This window comes from Austrofundulus limnaeus, unplaced genomic scaffold (genome assembly GCF_001266775.1).
Source record: "Austrofundulus limnaeus strain Quisiro unplaced genomic scaffold, Austrofundulus_limnaeus-1.0 Scaffold10, whole genome shotgun sequence".
Classification (NCBI taxonomy): Eukaryota; Metazoa; Chordata; class Actinopteri; order Cyprinodontiformes; family Rivulidae; genus Austrofundulus; species Austrofundulus limnaeus.
The window spans coordinates 4629112-4644476 of NW_013952412.1; the positions used below are offsets into that span (position 1 = coordinate 4629112).

Sequence of the window (15365 nt, forward strand, 5' to 3'; positions counted from 1 at the left end):
TGTGTGTGTGTGTGTGTGTGTGTGTGTGTGTGTGTGTGTGTGTGTGTGTGTGTGTGTGTGTGGCAAAAGGATGAAGAGAAGAGAAGGAAAAGTGGAAAACTGGAAAGGGGACTCTTTACCCTCTAATCCCACACACACTTCAAAGCAATAAGACAAAGTATTGATTGCACAGAGTTGTGATCTTGAAGGAGCTGTACATCAGATAAGACAAGCACAACAACACAAGCTTTTATCAATGTCTGAAACTCCACCTATATGCATAAAACCTTTGCCAACACCCGGCGGTGTTCGTGCTTCGTCGTCACTCTCTACATCTTTCCCTTTTAACACACGCCGAGTTTGTTGTGTCTGCAGAAAGCTGGAGCTAATGACAGACTCTGTGTTGTGTGTGTGCTCACTCAGCTGCCCCCTGGACACACTTTATCCACCCAGCAGAAAACACACGTGCATTTTTTCCCTCCTCATGTATCTATGCATCATTTTCTCTCTGTCTGTTTCTCACTATATCTCTTCTTTCCTCTCCCTCTGGAGAGKACAGTTGTTTTGCTGCGCTCTGCTGTATATATTACCTGCTGTATATATTTTCCTGAGGCCTGACAACAGATATATGAGTGCAGAAGGGGCTTCGGCTGACACCAGCCATTCAGGTTTGCCAGTAAGTGGTGCTGTAAAGTCTGTACGTAAAAACTGACATTTAGATTTAAACATGAACATTACTGAACCTCTGTTGTAATTCGGTTTTATTTAGCATCCTTTAGTACATCATAACCGGTAATAACTGTTGTAAACTTTTGCTGTCAGGAAACTAAATCAGAACATAATGTTGACTGTTTCTGCGCTGGGACTGAAACTTGTAGTAATGTGACACAGTTGTTGCACCTTGCTTGTGTGGCATTACTTAGCAAATTACTTATCTTGCTGAGTCAGATGAAAACCATTTGTTCTCATTTGTAAGTTTTTGTTCGTATTTTATGGCAGTTGACTTATTGTAAGTGTCTGCTCGCTTTTACTGACTGCGCTGTAGCTGTTTTTGGAATATTTGTGCAAACAGCAATGTCACATGCCTTTTATTAACTTTGTAACATTATGTGTTATGTAATTGTTTTAATCTTTACAGCATGGTCTGCCATGATGACTAAGGGTACAAATGAACTGTGTCTTAATTCAGGGGTTGCAACACACCTAGACCACGGCCCATGTAGCCTAGGCCACACCCCACATGGGCTGTAGGACGTGGTCTAGACTTCGGACATGGAGGTCCTATAGAACACCTGGAGTGCTCAGAAACCACATGACGTGTGATCGGCTGTAGAAGCTAAGGGCTAACGCAGAACGGTCAAATGTCTGAATTAGCATTACTGTACATAATGGCAACAGAGCAGAAAAAAAGGACTGACAATGTAGAAATCTTTAAAACTATTAAGCAGATTTGATCTTATTTAGCTCAATGGGATCTGAGCAGAACTGAAGCTAATAATATAACAGTTTAAAATTAAAATAATCTTATAAATGGACATGGACTTTATAAAATAATCTTATAAAGTCCATGTAATCACTGTTATTTATTGAACTGGTTAGCAGATATTAGCTTGTGGAGCATATATACAGAGTGTAGCACCCTGCTGAATCATGCTACAATTTAACACAAAATATTACAGCTGATTTGTCCTCTGATTAATATTTAGACCTACAGAGTGTAAAATAATATTATAAATGTGAGTATTTTTAGGTTTCTGTTAGAGGAACCTGACCTGTTGAGAAGATGGTTAGCTAATAGAGACAAGTTTCATCCTATAACAGGTATACAGAGAACATTTACTGACTGTTGACTGGTAAATATTTATATTATTTATTTTTTATGACAGTAAGAAGAAATAATAAATATACTTTATTACTAGCTGAAGTCATCATTTTTCAACTAGCTAAAGTCTGAGTTACAGGCTGACTTCACGTCTGGTTTAGATAACGGTTATTTGTAAATTATATATTTTTCTGGTATATATCTGCTGTTTTACATGATTGTTGAATGAAATTAACATAGTTATTAATTTATTGCAAAAATGTTACAGATAATTTGTGAAACAGATCCAGTTCAGCTTGCTGTTTATCTATTAGTTTCTRTGGTGGCTGTRAGCTATTGCCCTGTTTGGTCTCCRTTTCTGCTCCTCCATRCTGTCACAGACGCTACCAGTGGACGGKATGGGCGAGGCTCAGTCTAGTGTTCTTATTTAAGTCTATGGCTTCGGATGATGTATGTTTGTGTGACCATACGCTACCCCATTACCATGGTGTTACGTTTTATATAACATGCCTTCAGTTGGATCATGTTAAATCCATCATGGCCCACGAGGGTTTTTCATGTCTTTTCACAGGAGGTGTAGCTTCACAAAATTCAGTATTATTAAAAATTGTTACACATAAGTAAATAAAAAACAAAATAATTCGGGTTTAGCTCTAGTATTTTTGTAATTGTGTTTAATTTAACATCTCATTGCAGCAAATGTTTCAWGCTAAGTTCCTAAACTTGCATTTAAAAACTTTTCTGTCCGTGATGAATTTCCAAATTTGTCATAATAAAAATAAAATAAAAAACTAAGCTGTCTTTGTTTTTGTGTTTCATTCGCTGATGTGCAATGAATGCTAGGATATTGTGTAAGATACTCAGATGCAGCCTACTTTTTAGGGTTTTGTCGGCCRCATGAGTAGAYGCCTACAAAATGAAAACAAAACTGAGGTGAGGATCTTTGGAAGCTCCGCTCAGACACCTGTTGTGGATGTTGGGCCACTGTCCCAGTACATCAAGGCTTTGGTTACTAATCTAGGCATTAAAGTTGATGCTGAACTCAAGTTAGAGAACCACATCAGAACAGCTGTGAAATCAAGTTTTTACCATCTGAGGCAGCTGGCTAAATTAAAGCCAACTCTCTCTCATATTTTATGATTCGTTTTAAATTTTTTAGTTGCTTTTAAAGCTCTTAATGGTCTTGCTCCGCCTTATCTGTCCAATCTGCTACAACCCTATAGGCCCTCTCGATCCCTCAGGTCAGTTGATCAGCTGCTGCTGCTGACTGTGCCCAAAACAAAGCGTAAACTCAGAGGTGACCAAGCTTTTTCTGTGGCAGCTCCTAAATTATGGAACGACCTTCCTTTGGACATCAGACAGGCGTCGTCCCTGTCTGTTTGTAAATCTCTTCTTAAAACTCTTTTTTTCTCTCTGACCTTTGAACACAATTTGTAGTGTTGTTTTTATGTTTTAATTTCATTTCTTTAAATTGATTTTATGAATGTATGTTTCATTATGTGTATAGCACTTTGGTCCTGTGGGTGTTTAAAGTTCTCTATAAATAAAAATGGTATGGTATGGTATGGTATGGTATGGTATGGTATGGTATGGTATGGTATGGTATGGTATGGTATGGTACAAATTGGAACAGCTTATGGAGCGACGCAGTGACATAAGTGGCCAACAAATGCGCCCCACCTGGGCTGCAACACAGTCATCGTCTAAATTACATTGAATTGTTGAGGGATTCTACTATTCATGTTAAATGGAGTAGTGTCTTACTCTAATAAGGTCTGATTACCTTCAAGCTTTGAAATTGATATTATCAAGGTGGGACTGGCTGGCCAACACTATACACTTTCTCCTATGCTTCACACTGAGAATTTAAAACAAAAAAAACTGAACTGGAGTATTCTTTTAGGGTTTGCCTCTTATTGAAGGGACGTTTTTTTCCAGCAAATAAACATGCACTCATTTTTAAATTTGTTAAATTGTGGCCACAAATCCTTCAGCAACACAAAGTCAAAGCACCATTTGAGTATTGGTGTTGAGTGAGTTAGGTGCATGCATCCAAACGCTGTTAAATGCAGGGCTGATAAACAGGCAGTCAAACGGTCAGTTTGTGTCTGCTTTGACAGCTGGGCCAAACAGGAAGAGGTTAATCAATCGCACTCACCCGCTTCCTGTCAGAGCTCCCATTAGACTTGGAAGAAAGAGACAGCCTGCAGTTGTTTCCAGCTGTGTGTGCGGTTGTGAATAGCTGTATATCTTTGCTTTGGCTTGTGACAGCTATTGTTTATTACTGAATTTTGTGTCTGGGCTCATACAAAACCAAGCACATTCATATATTTGGATTGTTAGCTCAAGGACACACTGTGGAGCTATGAAGTGGTATTTCTTTTGATTTATTGACATCCAGGTTTGATGTTTTCAATCAGCATTTGCAATTTAACTTTTGGTTTCTCTATTGGAGTTTGAATTCAAAGTTTGATAACAGATAACCTTGAATCATGTACATAAACAGGGAGGACAAAACAGACTGGTGTAAAAAAGACTACACGTATGCCCGTAGACGGACGCAATGGTTTTGTGGAGGCTTTAAATCTGAATGCCTCCCGGTCTGTTTGAAATGGCCTGCCTTGGGGGTAGAGGTGGTGGTGGTGGTGGTGGTGGTGGTGGTGGGGGGGGGATAAACTCTTGCAGGGGTCAATAAAATATCACACATTTATTGAAGTCACTTGTATCCTTGCATCCTGTTCCCGGGGCAGAGTAGACCCAGGAAGAGACAACATGTTCACTGTGACACTTTAAATGCAGTTTTTTTTTTCTGATCCTTGTGAGATTTGCAGTCCACCGGGCTGCACATGTTTTAGGACTATTTCACTGAAACTGAAGGGCAGAAAGACAGCAAGTGCTCAAATCACATCAGCATTCACTTTGGATGATCCACTAACCTCCAGCATCCTGTACTGCTGAGGCGTTTGCTGCAGTTTGTTTGTGCACTGTACCACTAGAGTACAAGGCTAAAAAGGCACTGCTGATTCAGTCTGAAACCTATTAGCAATTATAATGCTTGCTGAAGTTTTTCCTTGGACGAGGAGTTGAGGCTAATTCTGGTTTGCTTTAAGGTCATGTCCATCATTGGCTCTAGACCTGCCTTTAATCTGACTATACTGAATAGTTAACCGTGTTGCAGATCTTTGTGTTGTTTAGAGGGGAGGCAGTATGAGCACGATACCACACAATTCTGAATATGTAGTGTACTGGTGACACTAGTATCTGCAAGTCAAATTCTCTTTCTTAACAAAACACAGATAGTGCTGAAAACCYACCTACCTAAAGACATCTGATAGAATAGCTTTGTGTTTATCCAAGTTTATTTGTGTCATGTACCTATTCAGCATCCATCATACCACCCTGAACAAGATAAAGTCTTCCAAAGCGTCTTCCTGTGCTTCTGCCCTTGACTGACCCAAACGTGACCTGTATTTGGCCCCTGGGCCTCCCCGTGGCAACTGTATAGGGTTCCGCATTTCTTGTTGTGTGTGCACACAAAGTATGTGAGTGCGTGTGTGTGCAGTGTAATTTGAGCTCCAGGTTAGGACAGGACTACTGCACAGTTCATCCAGGCAGAAAAAGCAAGACATGGGAGCCTCCGGGTGGACAGAGAAAGGAGGGGGGTTAGGTGGCAGGACAGCTGAAAGAGTAGAAAGTGGAAAGGTTGGAGAGAGAAATGGACGTAGTAGCAAAAGGCTCTTTTTAGCCAGACTTCGTGGAAGAAAGATGTCAGTCTGTGTCAGTTCGCTCCACTAACCAGCCTGTAGCAGGAGAAACGGATCTCTCCCTCTCTCCTTCTCACACATTCTTGATTTCTCCCTMCCACACCATCTCTCCCTACTTTCTTCTCTCGTTTCTTTTAGTGATAGCTTTTCTGCCTCAGTTGAGAAGAGCAGAAACACTCCACAGCTCAGGGGGAAACAGCAAGGCAAAGTTAGAGACCAAGCAGTGAACCCATCATCTCTAAAAGTCAGGCGATGCGTAGCGCAGGTCTTCTCCTGATCATACTTCGGGTGAATGAGGATGGGCCGCTCCAAATGCTGCAGTCCAAAGGCCTGAAGGCAGGGGCACGCTACTTCAGCATTCCCCTCAGTGTTGTGAGGAGGGCAGCTCACAGCTCTTCAAACACAGACGGGATCAAATCTTCAAATCCCCTGGAAATGTCAGCCACGTTTGAGGAAATGTCAGCAGAGCTGAGAACACACGCRAACACACATCGACCAGAGCGTGCACGCACACAGGCATCCGTGCCCAACAACCATGAAAGAAAGGAATTGGGGATATATAGCAGTCATTCCCTGTGGGTAAAATCAGTCTCATCGTTTTCAGAAAGCTCAGGGGAAAACCTTTGTTTGCTGCTGTAGGTGTTTATTCACATGTTGAASTTGGAGTGCTTGGCGTTTTTCATGAATGCACATCTTCCCTGCTACTGACTAACAACAAATAGTGAAACAACAATGATTTTGGTAAAACTGTGGTAGACCTGGTGTACAACACAGAAAAATAATAAAAATAGAAACAAACTATAAGGTTTAGGATTGACACAACATAAAACATCACATTTTGAAGAACACAGTAAATAAATAGAAAACATGAATTTATTTGAAAAAAAACCACAAAATTTTCAGATTTTTTAACAACAAACAAAAAAAGAACTACACAAAATAATAGAAGTAAAAAGTGCAATTGGTGAAAGTCCTGTCTTCTTTTTATACCTATTGAACAATCATTGCTTAAAAGTGTCCAGTTTTGTAAAGTGTAGCAGCATATTAAAATGTATTTCATGGCTGATTGTAAAAAAAAGATGAAACAGTTCTTTCTATATCTAATAATTTACAATGTTATGGGATAAAACAGTAAATCAAAACTTTGTAAATGTAGATCTATAAGTGATCTCATCTGCCACCAGTGACATCAWGCTGTGCTCTTATCGATCTCCTCTCACTCCCGCTGACTAACTTATCGACATCCTCAAGTGTATTTCCTGTCTGGCCTGTCAGCGATGTTTATGGATGGACCTGCCCCCTGGTGACACAAAGACACACACACCAACACACAGACACTTACAGTCAGAGCTGCAGTTTTGTTTGCACGTTCACAGGAAGCACCCATAAGTTTGTGTTCCATCATTATACGCACACACACACGCGCACACACACACACACACACACACACACACACACACACACACGCACACACACGTAACCTTACCTTATTGATGTATTGCTTGATCCTGTCTTTTTCCTTAATGAATCAAGTGAACTTCAGATACTGTGCAGGGCTTACGTATTGATGTAAGAAACCCTGAAAGCTTTGGGTTGCAATAAACACCTGTGTTTCTTKCAAAAAGTAATGGTGAAAAGGTGCATGCGTTTTTGAGTGATGTGCACGTGCATTGCCCTGTCACGTTTTGTGCGTCGCTCAGACGTGATGCTGTGTCCAGACTGAGGTTTTGTGAGCRACATGGTGTCAGCACTGTTTCAGAAGTTGATGGGCGATACGAGGGTTAAAAGTAGCTGTGACTGGCGTGATAGTCATGACAGACTTTCTCTCATAAGGACTCACAAGCAAACACACTTCCYTGCATGCAGCCTGCAGCCTGCAGGCCCTTTAAATGTTCATCTGTAAGTTCTATTTAATTTTTGCATCCAGGAACTAATGTCTTCTGATTTTTTGAGGGCATAAGTTTCTCTACACTAGTGTTTTTTTAAATTTGCTGCTTGCATGCTCTCTCTCTCCATACTGCAACATTGTCCAATACCAGTTTCTTCCTTACAATTGAGAGGAGATAATTTTGAGCTGTGGAATTAACCTCAATTAGCACCACCTCTGCAGATCTTTCTCATTTCACCTCCTGACTCCAGCTCCAACTCTCAAATGTCCCTGGTCTATTCACAGGGCATTTCTCTGTCCACATTATGAACATCAACATGATTATTTTAGTTTAAAAATATATTTTTTAGGATTGCTGGGTGCAAGACTTTTAAAAAAYATATTCCAAGCAATGCTAGCAACACCAAATTTGGTTAAGTCCGAATATCAAGTTTCCATTATGCAAAGATCCCAGGCTTTGCCATTTGTTGACTTAYTGGATTTGTGTCTTTTGCAGCTTATCTAGACAAATTGTCAGTGCATTGACATTTTGTTGACATAAAACTTAGTTCTGTTCTTGGCTTTGCATGAAGGGGTCTTGTGTCCAGAGCAGAAAATGGTGTAATACCTTCGTCAGACCACAGAAAAAAATAAAATAAAATAAATTAATAATAGCACCTGCTTTACTTTGTGTCAAATGCAAAGTTTTATTTTGCATTCGATTTGAATGCCAGCATGTTAAATCAGTGGTGATCAAGGCAAATATGCGGCGTGCWTCGGTCCCATTTTCAGAACTGAAAGTTAAGACCTTAACTGCCTTCTAAATTTGCCCTAATTATGAACATTTTAAAGAGCATTATCTGACTTTAACCCTTTTAACCCTGCTCACTCATCAAACACTACATTTGTGATTTTCTAATGCAGTGACTTTTTTCTTACGTTTAAAAGGAAAAATAAGGTACAACTTTATAGAGTTCATGCAACTTTATTACAAGCAAGCTTTGCAAATGAAATCTGAAATGTTTAACACAAGATTATATACAGTACTCGGATTTGTCAGTGAATATAAAGGCAATATTCAAATCTTCAAACACAAATAATAGCCTTGATGTTGCAGCATTTTGTACTGTTTACACGACAAAGAACTGAATGACTGCAGCATCTTTTATGTGAATTTATTTTTAATGTCAGTGTGCACAAGGAGTTTCTTTGGATCTATTTATAGCTGCCTGTTCATAGAATCACCTGCCTATTAGCAAATTAGCACAYAAGCATTGATATTTAGCTCAGTGTACACCTAACAAAGCATCTGTTGTGCTTCCTGTTTTTCTTGTTCACAACAGGTAGTGTTTCCCTAACACCCTGCTATGTTGAATTTCAGCAGCTCAACAATATATCTTAAYGTGTCACTTTAAAAGGCTTGTTTTTCTTTAAATCAAGATCAGAAAAAACCCCAGAAAAAAATCAGCAAAGCRGCTACAAGAGCAGAGACGTTAGGAAACTTGTAAGCTGGATTGTTGTGTGCACTTTTCTTTTTTTTCTRGAGTAAAATGAATCCCCAGGCTCAGACATGACTATTTGCTTGGAAGTGTTTTGTTCATATTTGACAGGTAAGCGAACTGCCGAGGCACACCCAGCGCCTTTCGGATGAGGAAGATAAATAGTGAAACTCAATAAAGCAAAGAASTGAACAAACCTTGTGACACTCTTTTTCCTGGCAACACACAATCGCACGAGAATCCCAATAATTCAGTGGCGCGGCAATTACTGAGACTGCGTAGGAGAAGTGGATCGTTACATTGAACAAAGGTTGAGTTTATTGTCAAGTGAGGTCTCTTTAAATGGTTTTTAACTGCTGGTGTAGCAGTAGCAGCTGTCTGGGCTTGAATGGAGGGCAGGTGGGCAGGTCTGAAAGAGCCAGTTGAGGAAAAAAAAACATTTAAAAAATCCCAACTACAAAAAAAAAAAAAAAAAATCCCCTGACCGGTTAGTGAATTTACATACAGGCCAACAGCCGGAACACTTGTGGGTTTTTTTTTTTTTTGTGTGTGTGTGTGTGTCCTAATTTTTGTGGTTGTGGTTTTTGCCTAGTCAGTTGTAACTGTAGGAAAAAGCCCTCGTGCACCTTAAAGCCTACAAACACCTGCATGCATGGGCAAACGTGAACACACCGACATGCTCAGCCAAAAGAAAATAAAAAGCACCACGTCCCTCCCTCCCCACTCTTCATGGGAAGTCATTAGAAATGTGTGTGTGTGTGTGTGTGTGTGTGTGTGTGTGTGTGTGTGTGTGTGTGTGTGTGTGTGTGTGTGTGTGTGTGTGTGTTTTATTTTTAGCAGTGTGTGTGTTTTGGAGAAGTCGTAGAGTCTTGTCAGTCTTCAGGGCCCTCCTCTGCTCTGTCACACTGTGTCTCTGTCTCTTGCTGAGAGCTATGTATATTTCATAAGCCCAGGGTGCCTTTTTGTCTTAGGATACGCTGCACCTCCCCTGCCTGTCTCGCTGCTGTTCGTCAGAGGAGGGAGCCATCACAGACATTTTTTATTTAATAATCCTCCCCACTTCCTCCTCTCTCTCTCTCTCTCTCTCTCTCTCTCTCTCTCTCTCTCTCTCTCTCTCCTCTCTCTCTCCCCCTCTCTCTCTCTCTCTCTCTCTCTCTCTCTCTCTCTCTCTCTCTCTCTCTCCTCACTGACAGCCACCCTCTGCTTCTCCCTCTGCTTTTCATGGTCAGCTCGTCTCTCCCTTGAAGTCGTCCCTCTCTCCCCCTCCAGCAGTGGAGTAGAGCACATCCAAAAGAGACTGGGTCTGTCAGGCAAAGCCTTTCTCTTTGTGTCTCTCTCCATCTTTGATTCTGTATATCTGTCTGTTTTGCAGCTCTGTCACTTCAGGGAAGGGACACTTCTTCACCCAGGAGCTGCATCCCCTTTAGTTGTTGTCTTTTTATAGCAGAAATCGGAGCGCTGTGACAGCAGCTAAAAATGGATGCACCTGTGACAAGAAATATCTACAATTAGGCCCATTATTTGCAACATCAGCCTCTTTTTTATGGTTAAGAGTTCAGTTTTGTGCTCAGAAGATTCTCAGTCTTCATCTTTATATTTAGGGTTTGTTTTTTAATTCTTCCTCTTAACAAAGTTTACTTTAATGTACTTTCATGATCAATTAAACAGTTTTTTAAAATAATGTATTTGGCTGCAGCTTCTCTCACTAGATGTTTGAACTGGTGTGTTCATTTGCTGCTTCCTGTAGGATTTTACTACAAGTCCAATCTGCTGTACATCCACTGCTGATTTACCATAATCATGAACTGTAGAATTACAAAGGATAGTATTCTTATAATGATGCAATTGAAGCTGCTAAATCTTCTTTGTGAATGTTTTTGAAGAGACTTTGTGTTTCGTAATTTGCTGACATAACAGAAAATGTATACATGACATTTTATATAATTAGAATTAAAGCCTTCAAAGTGCAATGGAACCATTCTAATGATGCGTTTGTATTTTCAGGTCGGTGCAGTGATTGCAAGTACAACTGGAGCCACTAAAGGGGTGAACTCGGGTTCAGGGGCTTCAGAACCTGCTCATGACCGCACTCCCTCATGCTCAGGAACCTCAGAAACAGAGAAAGCAGAGCATCAACTTTCCAGTGAGTGTTATTCTCCCAAATTACAGTCTCTCCTGTTTTGCTCTTTGATTATCTGAGGTTTACATTGTCCTTTTTGATTCCCATCTGGAAGATGGACATAATAAACGGTGGATGGAAACTGTGAAAATTGCCAAAAAAAAAGCTTATATTATATTAATGAAATCAGAATTTCTTTTGATTCAGTTCTGAATATAATTTAAACATTTTTTGTCAGCATTTTACGGAATRATTAGAATTGTTTTCACTAATGAGCTGACACCCAACACTTAAGTTCACACAGTTCTTATCAATTCACAGCAAAATAGTAAAAAAAACAAACATGCAAAGATGAATCTTTTTACTTTCAACATCCAATTTCTTTGACTTGTGTTCCCTAATAATACATTTCTTGATTGCTGCCTGTGTGATCAGAAGCATGCGGCACTTTCACTCAGATCATACAGCAGTATGCTAAACCACAGCGTTCACAATCTTGTCTTTGCTTCCTTTTTCTGTTGTTAGAAGCTTTTTTTACCCCGCTGTTTGTTAACACAAGAAGAAGTGAGGCAGTTTTAACACCTAAACTGAAATGTTACAGAAATGACTTGTGGTTGTCTTTCCTACCTGTGCTATCACGTCTTCCATCACCCTCGACATCTATAAATACTTGAAATAGCCATCACTTTCTCAACCAAAACTACAATAACTTTTCTTTTCTGTCTTGTTGAATYTCATACACACATACACGTGCTGCTGTGTAACACTGAATTAGACATTAGTGATTTGCCTGCAGTTTGCTTTGCAAATGTCCTATGGATCTGGTCGCCACACCATCCTCGCACTGCGTTGTTAAATTACAAATGCTCCTAATTATCAGTAAGTAGACAAACTGACTCACAGAAACTTCAACATGCTGGCACGGTCGTGTGTTTTTGATCAGTTTTCTTTTTAGATAAAACATTAAATTCATTGGATTTATTTTCTGTCCTAATGAACGTAAAACAGCCGTAAGTCTGAGCTCCCTGTGAGGATGCTTGTTCTGAACTTGTTGGTTCAGGGCATGGAACTGATACAATAAAATTAGAGACTGCGTGCSTTTGCATACAGCCCAGAGGAAGTCATCACTGCTGTGGATTTCTGGAGCTCAGTGTATTTATGTGAAAAGTGCTGGCTGTCTCCTCTCATTAGTGTTGCTCGACTGCCTCTCGTCTCTTTTTTTTTTCCCATCTCTTCTTCTTTTTCTTATATGTAAATATTTGCACTCATAAACGCGGTAGTTGTGAAAGTTTCATATCTCTCCACTTTTCACTTTTTTTCTGTTTTGCTGCTTAGCTTCATTCTCTAACCACTCTTTTGTTTAGGCCTCTTCTTTTCTTTTCTCTAAGGCTATTTGTGTTTGGCCATGAGGGCCCCCCTGTCGTCTACAGAAACTCAGCTCAGGCTCTCTTTCCAACGGAACCCACACATGTACAGAAACACTCATAGAGACGCTTTCACACAACCACAAAGACACTTGATTAAACAGTCATGACAAAGGGGCCACCATACATCCACCGACACGCACACACAGCCTGAACGATCCTCCCAATGRTCGAGTGTGGCTTTAAAATGGGGGTTTCATGACTTATTCAAGTGTTCTCCATCATGAATGTTGCGCTGCAGCTCCCACCGACATGACACGGCCCATTTCCTCCGCTCAGACTAGAAACGGGGCATAAAGAATGCTTGTGGTGTTCAAACAGAGTGGAGTGGAGGTACAGCATCAAAGACTAYTGGGTTTAAATCATTTACACACCAGCCTTATTGAGGTTATGGAAAAGGGGGRATTTTGCCACGGTCTTGTCTCTGCAGGTCCGTATCAGATCAAAAAAACTTTCAGAAAAAAAGCTGTTTTTATTTATTATGCGCGGACGTACCTGTCCAGGGTGTACCCCGCCCCTCGCACTDTGWCTDCTGGATATGGGCACCAGTGACCCACGCAACCCTGAAAAGGAAGAAGCGTGTACAGAAAATGGATGGATGGATGGATGCGCGGACGTCTTGCGGTCCATTATGAGGTGGTATCAGACAGGAAGCAGGCTGGAGAGGGGGCTATCCAAGCTGGCTGCAGTTTGCCTCAAGGCTGTGGATGCATGAACACAACTGCTGAGCACTAAATCACCAGTTCCTCAGGCTCAAACAAGAACTTATCCCCACATTTTTACTGAAGCCCATTTAAATTATTTAAATTTAAATTTAAATATGATTATGGATTACTCTGGATAGTGATTGTAAAAATGCTGGCTCAATTAATTTGTTTAAAAGAATGATACAAAATTATTTGTTAAAGAAATATGAAATTCTGTAATTTGCATTTGTAAGAGCTGCTGTTTAGGAGCTGAAGATATTGTTTTGTTATTGTTTGAAACTATTATTATTATAGTTAATATGGGCAGCTATTATAAGATTTTTTCTTCTTTCTGCTACCTTTCATTTTTATTTGATATGTATTTTTTTGTATGTGAGTTTGTTTTTAAATTAAATGAATAAATATTGTATTTAAATTAACATTTACATTTAAATCATTCATTTGGGGTCAATATGCTTTGGTCTCCTCCTTACTGTAACTCCACAAGCCTCTCTAAAGACTCCAAGTGTACAACAAAAAGCACGTAATGGCTAAAAAAGTGGATTTCACATGACATGTCCTCTTTAATGAGTAGAGACCTCCTGCTGCTTTGACAGCACAGCCACTGATAAGGCATACAAATATAGGTAAAGAAGTATAAAAAAGATAGTTGTCATGGTTTGCTCTTCTTTGTTTGTCCTCACTCTTTCTGCCTTCTGTGCTCATCACTTTGATCAACTTTATTTAGCCACATCTGCAGTTTCTGCTACATACACGTGTGTGTATGTGTCCTGACACAGAAATTACACATGCTTCTGATGTGATTGTTATGAGACTGTATTTTGATTGCAATAGCACAGCTGGGCTTGGCAGACTTGGCAATGTTGAACACTTTGGCTGCAGGCCAGTTCGATGCTATTGCAATTAACAACTGTGGGAGCACAGAGCATAACTGAAGACCGGCTGCAAGTGCTGGATGGGGTTGGAAGAGAAGGGTGAATCATAATGTTTGGCCGCACGTTTAGGACGGATTGTGGAAAACGTTCGTATTAACAGAAGTGCTGCTTGGAGACCTGTTGGTTAAGTTGTGCTYGAAGAAAGCAATGTGTTCATAGACAATAAATAAAAACCAAAAGGGTGATTAAAAAACAGTTATTGCAGAGCAGCAGGTGGATGATTGGAGAAGAGAAATGGAGCAGAAATATTACAGGGGAGATGTACTCGAAGGAGGAGAAAAAATGAAAATGAAAAAGAATGATAAGCTGAGGAGATAAAGCAGGAATGGGCAACTAGTGGCCCACGGACCGTATGTGGCCCATGCTTGACCTCTGACCGACCCACTAATGAGAAAATGTTATTTTTTTTATTTAAAAAACAATCTTAGAGCAGCTCTTAGAATCTAAAAGTTGTTTTAAGTGTGCTTTTTAAATTTTACATTAAAATTTACAAAAAAGGAGGTTCATTTTGGGATGTAGAGTGTTCACAGAATTTCAAGGCAAACCTGTGTTTAATCTGCTTAGAGACGCCGTCTGCCATGAACGACTTTAATATAAGTCACAACTACAACACGTTGCACAGAGCTAAATATAGGAAGTGTACTGAAGTCGCAAATATATAAACAACGGAGACTTTTTGCAAGAACCACAACCACACAGGAGTCTGCACTCAACTTGTCTTATGACGCTGCACTTCAGCTCGCATGTGTCTGATTTTTGTTTGCTTCAACATTTTCTGTTCATATTTATTAAACAAAAGTACAACTGATATACATGCATTTGATAATGAAATATAGTAAGGTACTGCACTGTATGCTGGTTTGATAAACATATATTATCATAAACATTTCTAAAAGGGCAGTTTGATTACATTTGGGCAAGTGCAGCATTATGGGGCCCTCTGATTGTGTCAATAGAAAAACTGTGACCCGCTTCCATCCTTTAATTTGCCTATCCCTGATATAAAAGGAGAGGCAATGTGGAGTGTTTTAAAAGAGGAAAACTAAAGATTTACTTAAAAAAAGCATAGTTGGAAAGGCCACTGCTGGGTCCCTCTTCTTTACTCTCCCTCTTTTTTTTATCCTTTTGTCCTTGTCAGTGGGATAGGGAGGATGAGCGTCCGATGCCTCTGCTTCCAGACAGATGGAAGAGCCCTTGTGTGTGTGTGTGTGTGTGTGTGTGTGTGTGTGTGTGTGTGTGTGTGTGTGTG

The 15365-nt window shown here is 40.1% G+C and overlaps 1 protein-coding gene across 3 annotated transcripts in view; it reads left to right on the forward strand.

The window, feature by feature from the left end:
* Positions 1–15365, forward strand: part of LOC106513197 (uncharacterized) — a 138086-nt gene that overhangs the window by 37440 nt on the left and 85281 nt on the right. For 2 of the 3 annotated variants that reach the window (XM_014001911.1, XM_014001910.1), the window contains exon 2: positions 10936–11074. In XM_014001911.1, coding sequence (XP_013857365.1) covers positions 10936–11074 — 139 coding nt within the window. Of the gene's footprint in view, positions 1–10303; positions 10387–10935; positions 11075–15365 lie in introns of those variants that run through there. The other variant, XM_014001912.1, reaches the window with a different exon arrangement.